The sequence below is a fragment of the Metarhizium robertsii genome, assembly GCF_000187425.2.
Source record: "Metarhizium robertsii ARSEF 23 chromosome Unknown MAA_Scf_5, whole genome shotgun sequence".
NCBI lineage: Eukaryota > Fungi > Ascomycota > Sordariomycetes > Hypocreales > Clavicipitaceae > Metarhizium > Metarhizium robertsii.
The window spans coordinates 3,820,594-3,832,729 of record NW_011942193.1 but is presented as its reverse complement, the minus strand read 5'-3'; the positions used below and the strand labels follow the sequence as shown (position 1 = coordinate 3,832,729).

Genomic DNA, 12,136 nt, shown 5'->3' with positions numbered 1-12,136 from the left:
GCTAATAGTTGCTTACTTGGACTACAACCAGCGATTACACTACTATCTACGAAAGCCGTATACGCTCGCCCGTTGGAGCCTTGGGCGGACGACTCAGAGGATGCGACAGAGTCACCGAATGGCTTAAAGGAGCCGATGCATAGCCATGGTATGAAGGCTTTACCCTAGAGGTCAGGCGCAATAAAGGCAACAAAGCCCTAAGAAAGGAGCACATCCTAAGGAAATGGTGAAGAAACGGTTGCGCAGGTTTATTAGTGTTACACGCTGTGTGTATAGATTTCGGACCAAGCAGCAATTCCATCGTTAACCCCTAAAGTACTTGTAGATCCCCTTCTCACTAATCCTCAAGGCATGAAGCCGGTTGATTATTTGTTCCAGGGTTCAGGATGAGAACCAAAACTAGAGATAGAACTCCCTAGCATTTTCGGCAATACAAGTCCAGCAAGTCGTGCCGTCTCCTGGACAGATAAGAGGACCGCCACTATCTAGTCTGTATGTATTCTTCCCATCTCTCCTAGCACATACTACTGTAACATAACCTTAATCAAGACGCATTGCACGGCCGTTTTTAGACACAACAGCTTAGGCGACAAGTGCGTATTACTTGCCACGTAAAAGTAAGCTTTTTACGTTTTCAAATCATTTCTTACAATTGTCAAGGTTCCTTGCAGGGCTTCCCGGACCTGATGGAACCTGATCGTCGCCACGCGCCTGCCCAGAACCCGGGGACGATTGTGTGATGACGACAGGGTCGCCCCGGCGAATCATCTCATACCGCGCGGCAACGCTGGGAAGTTGGAAGCCTTTTCCTGTTTCGAGTGTTTCAAGAGTAGAGGCTGGGGTCTCGAGTTTTGACACTTGCGGTGGCCTGATCCCAGCGGCGCCGGCAACATGAGACTCGGGGATGCCAGACAGAACTGACCAATATGACGAGGCTCGTTCACAGCTGTATCTTGAAACGCATAAAAACGTTTTGGCGTCAGGCGAACGGCATTGCCGTCTGACAGCAAGATTGTTGGCAACCGTGAGCCGAATCGGTGTAACATGAAACAAAACAGTGGGAATGCGAATCATGTAACTCATCGTTTCCATTTTTTGCCGCTCTCGGCCCGCTACCACCTGTGTCAATGTCTTACATCCTCGAGAACAAGTACGTCAGCTAGATGACCTTTGACGCCATCCCCGTCCCGACACATCCGTGAGGCCCTAGAATGACTCAAAGTGCACACTTCCCCCGCATTATTAATAGTAGTACTAGTGCGCTAGGTTTCTGGTACTTTGTTTGAAGAAGACAAGTATGGACACTATTCCTTTGAAAGTCTTGACTTTAGAACGCGGCAGCTGTTTCTAGAAACAGGCGACCCCAGAACCGATTCGTGACTTTAAGTGCATGACACTAGTCAAGCTTGCATTTACGCCAAGTCCTTCCACATCCTGAAATAGGGAGTAGCCAGCTGCTTGATTGACTATCGCGTCTGTTATCGGGTTGCGTCATATCTGCAGAGTACGCAGAACTCGTGTTCAAGTTCGATTCCAACTTGACTTGGTAGCGTAGCCAGGCAGCGGAGGCGGCGAGCGAATGGAAATTGACAGAGCGGTATAACACTTTTAATACAGAGGCATGACTTTTTACAGCTTCTAATTCGCTTTTTATGGACCAGCATGTACTTTATTGTAACGGTGGTGTAACGAGGTTTCTTAACAGCTCTGAAACCACTATGCCCTGGCTTATTATAAATACACTGCGCATAATCACCGACGGAATAAATATCATATAATTAAGAAGGTAGCGTCTCAGACTCTAAGCCTTGGCCGTTGATATAAGAGACTGGACTCACATTTTTTAATACGTAGGGGCCCTCACGTTACATATATATCTACGAAACGCCAACAAAAAAGAAGAATAAGCTTCAGCTAAGCCTAAATTATGGGTCCATGCAATTCTCACATAGTAGCCTAATAAAAATCAATTCACTTGCGCAGCTTAAACGCGGCCCGTGACAAACGCGAAGCCCTTTACTTCAAGGCCTGCCACGAATGTAATACTAACCATTCGTCAAGGTATTTTTATAGAGGTGGCAGAAACGCATGGGGGTAACTAGAGAAGATTTGAAAGAACCAGATGCTGTGAAAGCCATGCATCCGTTAGGTCATGCCGCCCCATCAATTCCCGAGCGAATATAGCCAGGGGATATAGAGACCGAGATCTACGTGGTTACAGGGTGTCCCGTGCAGATTTGACCAAGGCGGATTCAAAACTCAAAACTTGAACGTTTACTCGTAATAATAGCACTCGTCACATCTCCGCAGGGGTCCGTTGCATGGCGTCATCGGTGATTCGGGGTGGGATGCCATCACGCATGAGTCACGCCAGCGCTTGAAACGTGGATTTGCGAGGGAGGTGCCGGTAGGTGCTCTTAAACTGGCAGTTTCAATTATAGTGTACAATAAATATAATGCGCAGGCGAAATCGCCGCAGCTTGCAGCCATGCATTGCAGATAGGCTTCAACGAGTCAGGTTGCTGTTTCAGCGGCACGAGAAGCATCATCTCATGCCGATGCATGATTGCAGATCATGTTCACCATACTCGAGGTCGATTACGAAGAAAAATATATATATATTCGATGCAGCCCTCGTTTCCAACAGCATTCCCAATCACACAATCTCGCAAATCAAACACTCACCGCAAACAACTACGCTACAACTTGTCAAGAACAAGTCTCTACTTCTATTTCCAAATTTCTCACCACTCTATTTATCAAAATGAAGGCTTCAAGTGTTCTTCTTGCCGTCTTTTCCGGCCTGGCCATCGCCAGTCCTGCTCTTTCGCCCCGTCAGGACCTTGCCAAGGCAAACGAGGCGCTCAACGCCTTTGATGCCAAGAACGCAGAGGTCAAGGCCTATTTTGAGCAGAAGAAGCAGAATAATCCCGAAGGAAAGGGCGAGAAGTGGAAGAAGACGGCAGGTGAACAGGTAGACTTGATAAATAAGTTGAAGGAGCAGCTCAGCGGCAGCCCTCAAGATGTTAAGGACAATATCAACAAACTTTCGGAAATTTCTCAAAATTCCTTGAACAGGGCGAATGAGAAGCACCCAGAGGGTGCACCGGGAGACCAGGTACGTCAATCTACAAAGGGTACAAGTTGCGGGACGAACAAGGCTAATGTGGCAAAACTATAGAAGTCCAAGCCGGAGCAGATTAACGAAGAGTATACCAAGATTGCAAGTGACATCAGGGCCGCGCTCAACTAATTGCCCGGGCTGTCTTGTACTGTTGGGCCTTGAACTTGTTTGGGCCCATTGGATGAAGCCACAGTCGCTGTATGGAGTTCTCCCCTGGAGTTTAAGCTCGGCCGGCTACGGCAATCTGGGACAGTTAGTAAAGTAGAGAAATAGATTACTTTACCACGTCTGTTAAGCACCAGCAATAACTCCAATGTGTTGTGTTGTCTTTGGGTATTACATTCATTGAATATCTAGGGCTGTCGGAATCTGAATGTCTGCAACGACGGAAATCTAGGGTCAGTCTGACGAACTTTGTTATTATACTTATTCAAGCGGCTAACGGGCAAACTAAGGCCGGTTTTATTATTCCATGAGTGGATCTAAATTATGCTTGACCAGCCTACAGGGTTAGGGTTAGCTTAGGGTTACAACGGTCCATTGGAGGATGCCACGTTTTCCGTAAACTATGACCCGAGAGGCGTATTTCTGCTTGTATGTGTGCAAAAGAATTATTGGTTTTGTTGTTAAAAGTGGTCGCTATCGTTAACTGCACTTGTCGACGTAGTCGCAAGCTTATGGTTAAATCTTCAAATTGCTCGATTTGTTCGTTACCGCTCCGTAATGAGCCTGGTAATGGTGATAAATTGGGACATTATTCATGTATGGAGATCTCTACTACTTTTTGCTCTTCGTTCACTGTCTGGTGACAGTTCTCAATCATCCTTGACTCTGTCCTTTGAAACAGAAAGGATTGCTGAGGTCAATGACTGCCGTGGCCGACATAACCGCGCAGATAATGAGTGCTCCATGGCACTTGCAGAGGCAGTACTCTGGCGCTCATAAAGTTATAAGGAGCTCGTGTACATCTACGGAAACTCCATGTCATTTTATTGAGTGCGTCATGCCTCGGCTGCGTAGCGATGGATGTTGACGACATCTAGACCGGCGAGTTGCAGCTACAGCTTATACTGGACGCTGTTACTCATTGGTTCGAGTAGTAGTCTAGCATTATTGCACTCGCGATAGTGCTCAAGATGAACGACTCATTTCAAATACCCAGCAACATGGTTCTGTGCCTAATTACTCAAGGCAACTTGTAGTTACAGCCCAGTCCATGGAATGGAGATGTCTGGTCAGGAGAGTGGCTTCATGTGGCGGTAGAGCCCGGAGTGCCACGGCTCAGCCGAGCAATAGATGGCCATTTCTAGTTCTGCCAGCTCGTACGGCTCAAACCCTAACGCCAGAAAAATGCCGAATTCCCGTATTGCTACTATTTAAACCGGCACTGGATGAGTCCATGCCCAGGGTTGCGAAGGAATGTCAGACTAGTATAATACAGAACGACGCAACCTGGAAAATCGAGAAAGAAAAAAAAACACTACGAGGCGTCGCGCTGTGAGTGAGCAAATCTCGGGAGAGTTCATCACTTCCTACCCGGCTCATATGCAACAAGAGCAGACTGGCACGGAATGACTCTACTTCAACAACACGCGATTGAAATACTGCTTGTGGTTTGTGCGAGCATCAGCGCTAATGCTAACCTCGTATACCAGACTGGCGGCGATAGGCCAAGTCCTGTACTACGAGACGAAGCGACTCCTCCTCCGACGCCTGCTCCTGATAATCTGCTCTTCAGACGCACCATTCCCCCTGGTCAGACCACAGGATGCGGATATGTCTCGGGAACTCAGGGTCAGTGATACTGCGTCTAGTTTCCCTCCCAGAAATGAACTACACGTTGCCAGTCTAGTCACTAACAATTATTCCGTAGCCTGGTCGGCGTGCCCATCAGGCCAGTGGTGCCATTTTAACTCGCGTGAATTGGTACTTGGCTGCTGCGGTCCCGATGCAAATTGCACCCTTGTGACACAATGCGAACCATATAACCCCGTGAATGCAGGGACAATTGATAGTTACGATGGCACGACTTTCTGGTAAGTGAGCTCATATGTTCGAAACAGAGGACAGAAGCATCTAAGAAGAAAGCTGACCTATCGATATAAATAGCACCGAGGCACAATTGCCCTCTTGCGTAGTCCTCTCGTATGCTGGCTCGCCGTATGGCGGGTACAGTCGGCTGGTGTGTAATACCCAAGGAGGAACATTACCAATCTACTTTAATTATAATTCGACTGCACCCTCGACTACTCCGACTACCACTCCCATTCCACCGACTATTACACATACTGTGATACCACAGCCATCTCCACCCGTCGGCGCTATAGTGGGAGGCGTCGTCGGGGGAGTTGGTAAGTAGCAGTCCGAGCCCAACTTTGTCTTCAACGGGGCTAATCCATGCTCTGCCGGTTTCAGCTGGCCTGGCTTTGGCAGTTGCTTTAGCCTTCTTCCTCATACATCGAAGGAAACGGCCGACCGGTTCTAGTCCTCAACAACCAGTTGTCTCGGGCCCCATGGCGGACCAGGGCTTCGAGGGCTACACACAAGAGTACTTTGATCAGATGCACCGAGGTAGCGTGGGCAAATCTTCAACAGCAATGACGCCCGGCTCCGTGGCAACTCCTCCGACCTGGCAGCACGGGACCAATTATTACAGCGAACTAGGCACGTCGACGGCACCAGCGCCGTATGACCCGTCCGTTCCTCATGAGATGCCTGTTTCAAGGCCGGAACGTGAACCGCAAGAAATGCCAGAGAGATATTAAGTGTAGAAGGCAAATATCGAGGTTCCTGTACTACTCATAATTTTCTTAATACGATGAAAATAATAAGCGGGAAAACAGAGGCCAAGTAATCAGCAAAGACATAAGGAGACAAAACTACTGGGGGGAATACTGTGACAAATTGGACCTGGACTAAGATGAAAACTTCAATCATGTGATGGTATTTTGTACAGTGGCAAATTACTTTCCCTTTGTTCCATTCTAATCGCGCTGTTAATACAAAGACGACGCTATCCAAAGCTGTGAAAACTCAAACTATAATGTCCTCCTAAGCCAAGACGCGAGCACCACGGCCGACAGGATTAATAGTCAGCGAAACAGGCAGGGAACATGCGACAAACGGCCTCACTAAGCGGTTCCTGTCTCCCAAACCAGGGGATATTCCTGTCATGAGGGCCTGGGTTACTCAGAGTTTTTAGCTCGCAAGCCGCCATGACGATTGAAAAATTGCAGACTGAGATGAACGTCTGCGCACTTGGAGGATCTTCAATTCTCCAGCATTGGGAGACGTCTTTTGTCATATGACTAAGCCATAACAAAGGCGTTGGGCGAACAAAGGAGACACAAAGGAGACATGACGAGACCTACATTGAGGCCGCAGGTCCAACACTGCCTTGAACCTTTATCCCTCGCCGACTCAATGTATCAATTTGTGCTCCTTGAGCTATTGACCTTTCGAAACCCCGTTGACCTTCTTTTTACATGCACGAGATGCTAAGATACTTTATTTAGGGATGAAGATAATGGGTTGTGCACACGAAATGCCGACGCTTGGCTCTCGTCACGAGCGTCTTGTGATATATTCAACGCGATATATTTATCTACACACTTTGTCGCCTTCATCACCCAGACGGCAATAGAAGGCACAATTTCCAGCAATTGTAAAAATAAACACCATAGCAAGTTCGAGTCTGACAACCGCTATTAACAACTCTAGCATTTCCACACACAGGATCCATATTCACGGAGCGCACCACTCCGCTATCACAGCCCCATGATCTGCGCCAGTCAAGAAAGCAAAAGCAACAAAAACCTACAAGCGCGCCCTCGTTCTCGGCTTCCGACCAAGGTACGCGTGCGGGCCATGATACACGAGATGATCAACAGGCGCGGTGTTTAGGAAATCAGGACCAGCCTCCTCCATCAAGTCGGTCATGCCGCAAAGCCGCATCGCCGTCTCGATTTCGTCGCGCAATACTACAATAGTACAAAATCAGAAAAAAGGTGTCGCTAAGTAACGGTTCAGTACGCGCAGGACTTACGTGCGACGGCGTGCTCCACGCCAGCGGTGCCGTAGTTGACAGCATATAGAAACGGCCTTCCGACCCCGACGGCCGAGGCCCCCAGGCAAATGGCCTTGACAATGTCGGAACCTCTCCGGAATCCACCGTCGACAAGCACCTCCATCTTGCCAAACACCTCGGGACAGTTCCTATGCAACTCGAGCAAAGTAATAATAGATGGCTGCGCCGTGTCGGCCGCCCTTCCGCCGTGGTTGCTCACCACAATCCCCTCGCACCCTAGGCTCATGGCCGTCCGGGCATCCTGCCACCTCTGGATACCCTTGACAACAACAGGGAGAGTAGTGTGTTTCCGGATCCAGGGGATGTCGTCCCACGTGACGGCCGGGTCGATAAAGGAGCCCGACTGCCGCGCCAAACCTGCGCCTTTCTGGTCCTTCCCAGGCGAGACCTGCTTCTCGACCGTGTTCTCCGCCTTGACGCGCTCGTCGTCCTCCCTCTTCGACACGACGGGCAGGTCGACGGTGACAAAGACGGCCTTGACCTTGTCGCTGGCGCTGATTTGGCGCAGCAGCTTGGCGGACTTGGCGCGGTCCTTGTCCACGTACAGCTGGAAGAAGGCGTGCTCGGGCGTCGCTTGGAGGATCTCGTCGTGCGGGTACGACGCCGGCGTGGAGATGCAGTGGATGATGCCGGACGGGCCGGCGCCTCGGGCGAGGGCTAATTCTCCTTCTTCGCCGGCGGTACGGACCGCGCCCGTGGGAGCTACGTAGAAGGGCGCGTCGAGGCGGCACCCGAATAGGCTCGTTCTGGTCGTCACGCGGGAGACGTTTTTCATGACTGCGGGCCGGAACCAAATCTTCTTGAGGGTCTCGATGTTGATGTCGCGCGTGATGCTGTCGTTGGACGCGCCGTTGATGTACGCCCACGCCTTGTTGGTGAATGACTGGTGGGCGGCCTTTTCAAAGTCGTACATGTTGATGATGTCGGCTAGGGGGGGCTTTGAGGACGCTGCTTTTGCTTGGGGAGCGGGGGTGTTTGCCGCCGTCCATGATTCCGTGACTGTGGCGGCATCGAGGGTGCCGATGTGGTGCTTGGCATCCAGAGACGACTTGATTAGTGAAGGGGCGTGGACCTCGTTGTATGGCACCGAGGCGTCACGGCCCGAGTATTGATGGATGACTGAGTTTGTGTTAGCCAGGCACCGTGGATGGTGAGTGGTGAGGCTCGCTCACTTTCAGGGCCGCCGGGATGGGAGGGCGCAAAGTCCGTCATGTCATAGACGTTGCCGTCGACCACGATCCACGCACTCTCGGGGCTCGAGTGTTGTAGCACCTCCGACACTGACACTTTTCTCGTCATTTTGTCCGCCGACCGTAGACAGTGAAGTGAGTTGCTTGCGGTTCAAGGTGAGACGGGGACACCAATGGAGCAGGACGCGTTTATAATGCATCACGTCTCCACCGGAATTTCCGAGACGGGCCTCCAGGCCTTGGTGGCAGGGCGGCACAGCGGAATTCCCGCCGACCCATCTTTATCATCTGGACCCTGGTGTAGTATCCATCATTGTGGTGCACCGGGATGTCTCGGCTCTGGGGCCGAAATGTGGCGGGGGGTAGCCTTGAGGCCGTGATTCTCGGAATCAAGGTGAAATATGGAGTCAACGGTATTTCGCCTCCACTTCCCAACCGTATCAGTACATGCTCCAGTGATTTTGAGGAGGGCATATTACTTTATTCCGAGATTCACGCCGTGAAATAACGTCCAAGGACCAAACTCGGGGCGGGGGCCTCCGGATGTCGTTTTCGGCAAGTCAGGTGACGTGCCTAACCCTAACCCTGCTCTACAACTCCAATTGCAAACTATAAACTAAACTATAAACTATCAAAGATGGCCTTGGAAACTTGGCATAAGAGGAAGAGTTGGAGGATTAAAAATAGACATACAACTCTCCATCAGTGTAGTAAAAGTTCAAGGATAGCATATGTATATTTCGCATTTTTCTATTACCCCAATTGTTGCACGGTTGGTACACAACAAAGGGCGGTGGGCCAATAACGGTCGACGGTTACACCAGACAACGTTCGAACATTAAACATTGAAGGCAAAGGTCACGGGGCCCGAAGTCGGTCCTAAGCGAGGGCTGCCTCAGGCACAAGGCCCTCAACGACCCCTTATATTTACAGGCACCTTTCGTCCCTTAGAGCTCCATGGAAAACCAAGAGCCGTCAATATCTCAAAGTTAACGTTGAAGTATTATAGTCTGAATTGAACACTGCGCTCCAAGCCCAGTTACTCTGCCCTTGTCCCACCGACTGGGTTGGGGCTATATCACTTTGAGATGCAATGCTCATCACCCTCACTGTAGCTACGACATAAACCATGGTTCAAAATGTGAGCAGACTTATATTTCAGACATGTTTAATCAAGAAAGACACGATTCTCCCACCAACTCAATCTCAAGTACTCGTAAGCCCAGAGTAACCACAACATATAACAGTCTCTAGTTTTCAGAAAAGTCGTCGGAATCTGTCAGTCCCGTTGACGCCGATGGTCTGGTACCTGTTGACGCTGATGCCCTGGTGCCTGTTGAAGCTGATAGGCTGTTGCCTGTTGAAGCTGATGGGCTGGTGCCTGTTGACGCTGATGGGCTGGTACCCGTTGAAGCTGATGGGCTGGTGCCTGTTGACGCTGATGGGCTGGTACCCGTTGAAGCTGATGGGCTGGTGCCTGGTGCTCCATGTCGGACTTGGAGCTGTGCATCTCCAAAAGGATCCTCTCCCCGTGTAGACCCAGCTCCTTCGCGAGCATAAGAGGCGTCCGTCCCTTCTCGTCCTCCGCATCAACATCAGCCCCATACATCAGCATACTCAAAAGCATTTCGTAACATGAAGAACGATCCCGGCTTACAAGGGCGAGATGCAGCACCGTACTTCCCTGTAGATCCTTCCTCCTCACTGTCTCGCGGAACTCCCGAGCCAATGCCGCCAGAGTAACTTTCGCCTCTTCTATTAATGCATCAATAGGCGTTAGTTGAAGACCAGAAAGCATATGAATCATCTCCTTGCGGCCGTCTAGGATTGCGAGAGGTAGAGCCGTAGACATCATGTTCGTGGTGACTTTCCGAATTTCGGCGCCGTCATTAACCAGCAGCTGACGCACAATATCAGTTTCGCCAAGTTCAATCGCAAGATCTAGAGGAGTAAAATGTAGAGGAGTCCCGTTATCATAACGGAATCCTAAATCGGCTCTGTACGCAAGCAGAAGAGACACCAGCGACTTTGAACGTAAAAGGATTGCGCAATAGAGGGCCGAGGGCTTGCCTTTTCTTATATGGTTTGCCTCAGCCCCCGTTTGAAGTAATAGCCAGGCCATAAAGCACAGTTGGCGTTCATAAGCATCGGTGAGTAGCTGAGTGCCTTTCTTGTTTTCCTCAAGGAGCATGTCGACCAGGGCCGACCTGTTGGAGGCGATGGCATATAAATTCGGTGTCGTCTCCGAGAGGTCTTTCACCGCCATCTCCGAGAGGTCTTTCACCTCCACCATCCGCCGGCTACCGCCGATCTGGCCTCTCTTGGCCAAGGCCTCCATAAGTCTGGCCATGCCCGCCTTTGAAGAATCAAGTGCCTTGACTTGCCGCAAGGGAGGAAAATAGTTGCCCTCTTCCTCGATGGACTTGTCCCAGGGCCAAAAGGTCATCATTTTGGCTATTTCATACTGAGCTCCTATTTTTACCTCAGCGAGCTGATACGCAGGATGTCCCACTAGCTCCGGACCGTGGAACATCCTCGCGGCTTCCAAAGCGTAGTCCCACGGAGTCTTATTTGACCCGTTGCGAATCCCCGTACATTTGCTGCGAATGTCCTCACCCATGACGCCTGTCTCGTACGCGCTCACAATCTCGCGTACCGTGTCCAGATGTGGTCTTGTTGTGAACCAGCGGTTGGACATGGCCCCGTAGTGCAGTACTGTGTTCCCCATCGCATCATGGATATGCAGCAGTTGAGCTGAAGTCTCCAGAAGCATCTTCACGACGGACGCACGTTTATATTTCGCGGCCAAGTGTAGAGCCGTCCGTCCGTGCGAGGTCGTGGCATCAACTTTGTGTTTCCGCGTCTCCAGAAGATTCTTCATCACCGGAACCTGACCGATGATAGCAGCTACGTGTAGCTCTAAAACGTCTTCACGTGAAATCCGCTCGAGAAACCGGAACCAACCCGTGGTCCCTTTACCACGCAGAAGAAATTGTGTGATCAGCTCTTCGACCTCTGCCAGCTCCCCCGATTTTGCGTCCATGTCCGGCAGGTGATCCATCCATCTCGTAGCAGCGTAGAACGTGAACATGCTCTTGTCTTGGCCCAGACGTTCCATGGTTTCAGGGCTTGATTCGGATTCCGCAAATTCATCGCTTTGGAGGCAGGTCAAACAAGTCCTGATGATGGTCAAGTGAGGCTTGCGGTCAACCAATCCATACTGTAGCAGTTGGTCCAGGTTAGGCTTGCGGACGAATTTGACCTTCTTTCTTCCTTCTCTTGGCTCTAGCTTCACGAGCCCTTTGCATACGGACACGATGTCCTCTTCAGATCTGTTAAAATCGCGGTTCGAGGCATCCCCAGTTTGTTGGATGGCGTAGGCTTGCCCGAGTTGTGTCGGCATCAAATTCCGCTCGGCGAACATCAACCAGGTCAGAATGTGTACAGCGAAATCTCGGTCTCGAGGTTCCTGCTTCAATATTTGCCGCAAGGCTGAAGATACATAATCAAGGGGGCCCGTTGGCGCCCAACTAGGTGGTTGAGCATCTTGCAACAACGGCCCCTCGAGGTCGTGGCTGCCTTCTTCGGCGGTCGCTTGCTCACTCATCGTGTTTGTGCGGAGGGCAATATTGAGAAAAGTGATTGATCAATGTAAACAAAAGTGGGAGTAGGATGATCGATACAAATCGAAGTAGGGAGTTATCTGGAGGGCCAACAGGGTGGCGATCAACTCAA

The 12,136-nt window shown here is 50.5% G+C and overlaps 4 protein-coding genes across 4 annotated transcripts; 2 read left to right on the top strand and 2 right to left on the bottom strand.

The window, feature by feature from the left end:
* Positions 1-2,764: 2,764 nt before the first annotated feature.
* MAA_06917 (uncharacterized protein) lies at positions 2,765-3,253 on the top strand (the record flags this gene model as incomplete). The annotated part of the gene is made up of 2 exons (XM_007824915.1): positions 2,765-3,118; positions 3,182-3,253. The coding sequence occupies 2 exons, from the start codon at positions 2,765-2,767 to the stop codon at positions 3,251-3,253; spliced, it is 426 nt and encodes a 141-aa protein (XP_007823106.1).
* Positions 3,254-4,695: 1,442 nt separating this feature from the next.
* MAA_11289 (uncharacterized protein) lies at positions 4,696-5,889 on the top strand (the record flags this gene model as incomplete). The annotated part of the gene is made up of 4 exons (XM_011413269.1): positions 4,696-4,918; positions 4,998-5,160; positions 5,234-5,475; positions 5,540-5,889. The coding sequence occupies 4 exons, from the start codon at positions 4,696-4,698 to the stop codon at positions 5,887-5,889; spliced, it is 978 nt and encodes a 325-aa protein (XP_011411571.1).
* Positions 5,890-6,940: 1,051 nt separating this feature from the next.
* On the bottom strand, positions 6,941-8,510 carry MAA_06916 (Alpha-hydroxy acid dehydrogenase, FMN-dependent; the record flags this gene model as incomplete). Its single annotated transcript, XM_007824914.1, has 3 exons — positions 6,941-7,104; positions 7,170-8,330; positions 8,384-8,510. 3 exons carry the CDS (start codon positions 8,508-8,510, stop codon positions 6,941-6,943), a joined length of 1,452 nt encoding a protein of 483 aa, XP_007823105.1.
* A 1,170-nt stretch (positions 8,511-9,680) lies between these two features.
* MAA_06915 (Ankyrin repeat-containing domain protein) lies at positions 9,681-12,008 on the bottom strand (the record flags this gene model as incomplete). Its single annotated transcript, XM_007824913.1, has 1 exon — positions 9,681-12,008. The coding sequence occupies one exon, from the start codon at positions 12,006-12,008 to the stop codon at positions 9,681-9,683; it is 2,328 nt and encodes a 775-aa protein (XP_007823104.1).
* Between the last annotated feature and the right edge of the window lie 128 nt (positions 12,009-12,136).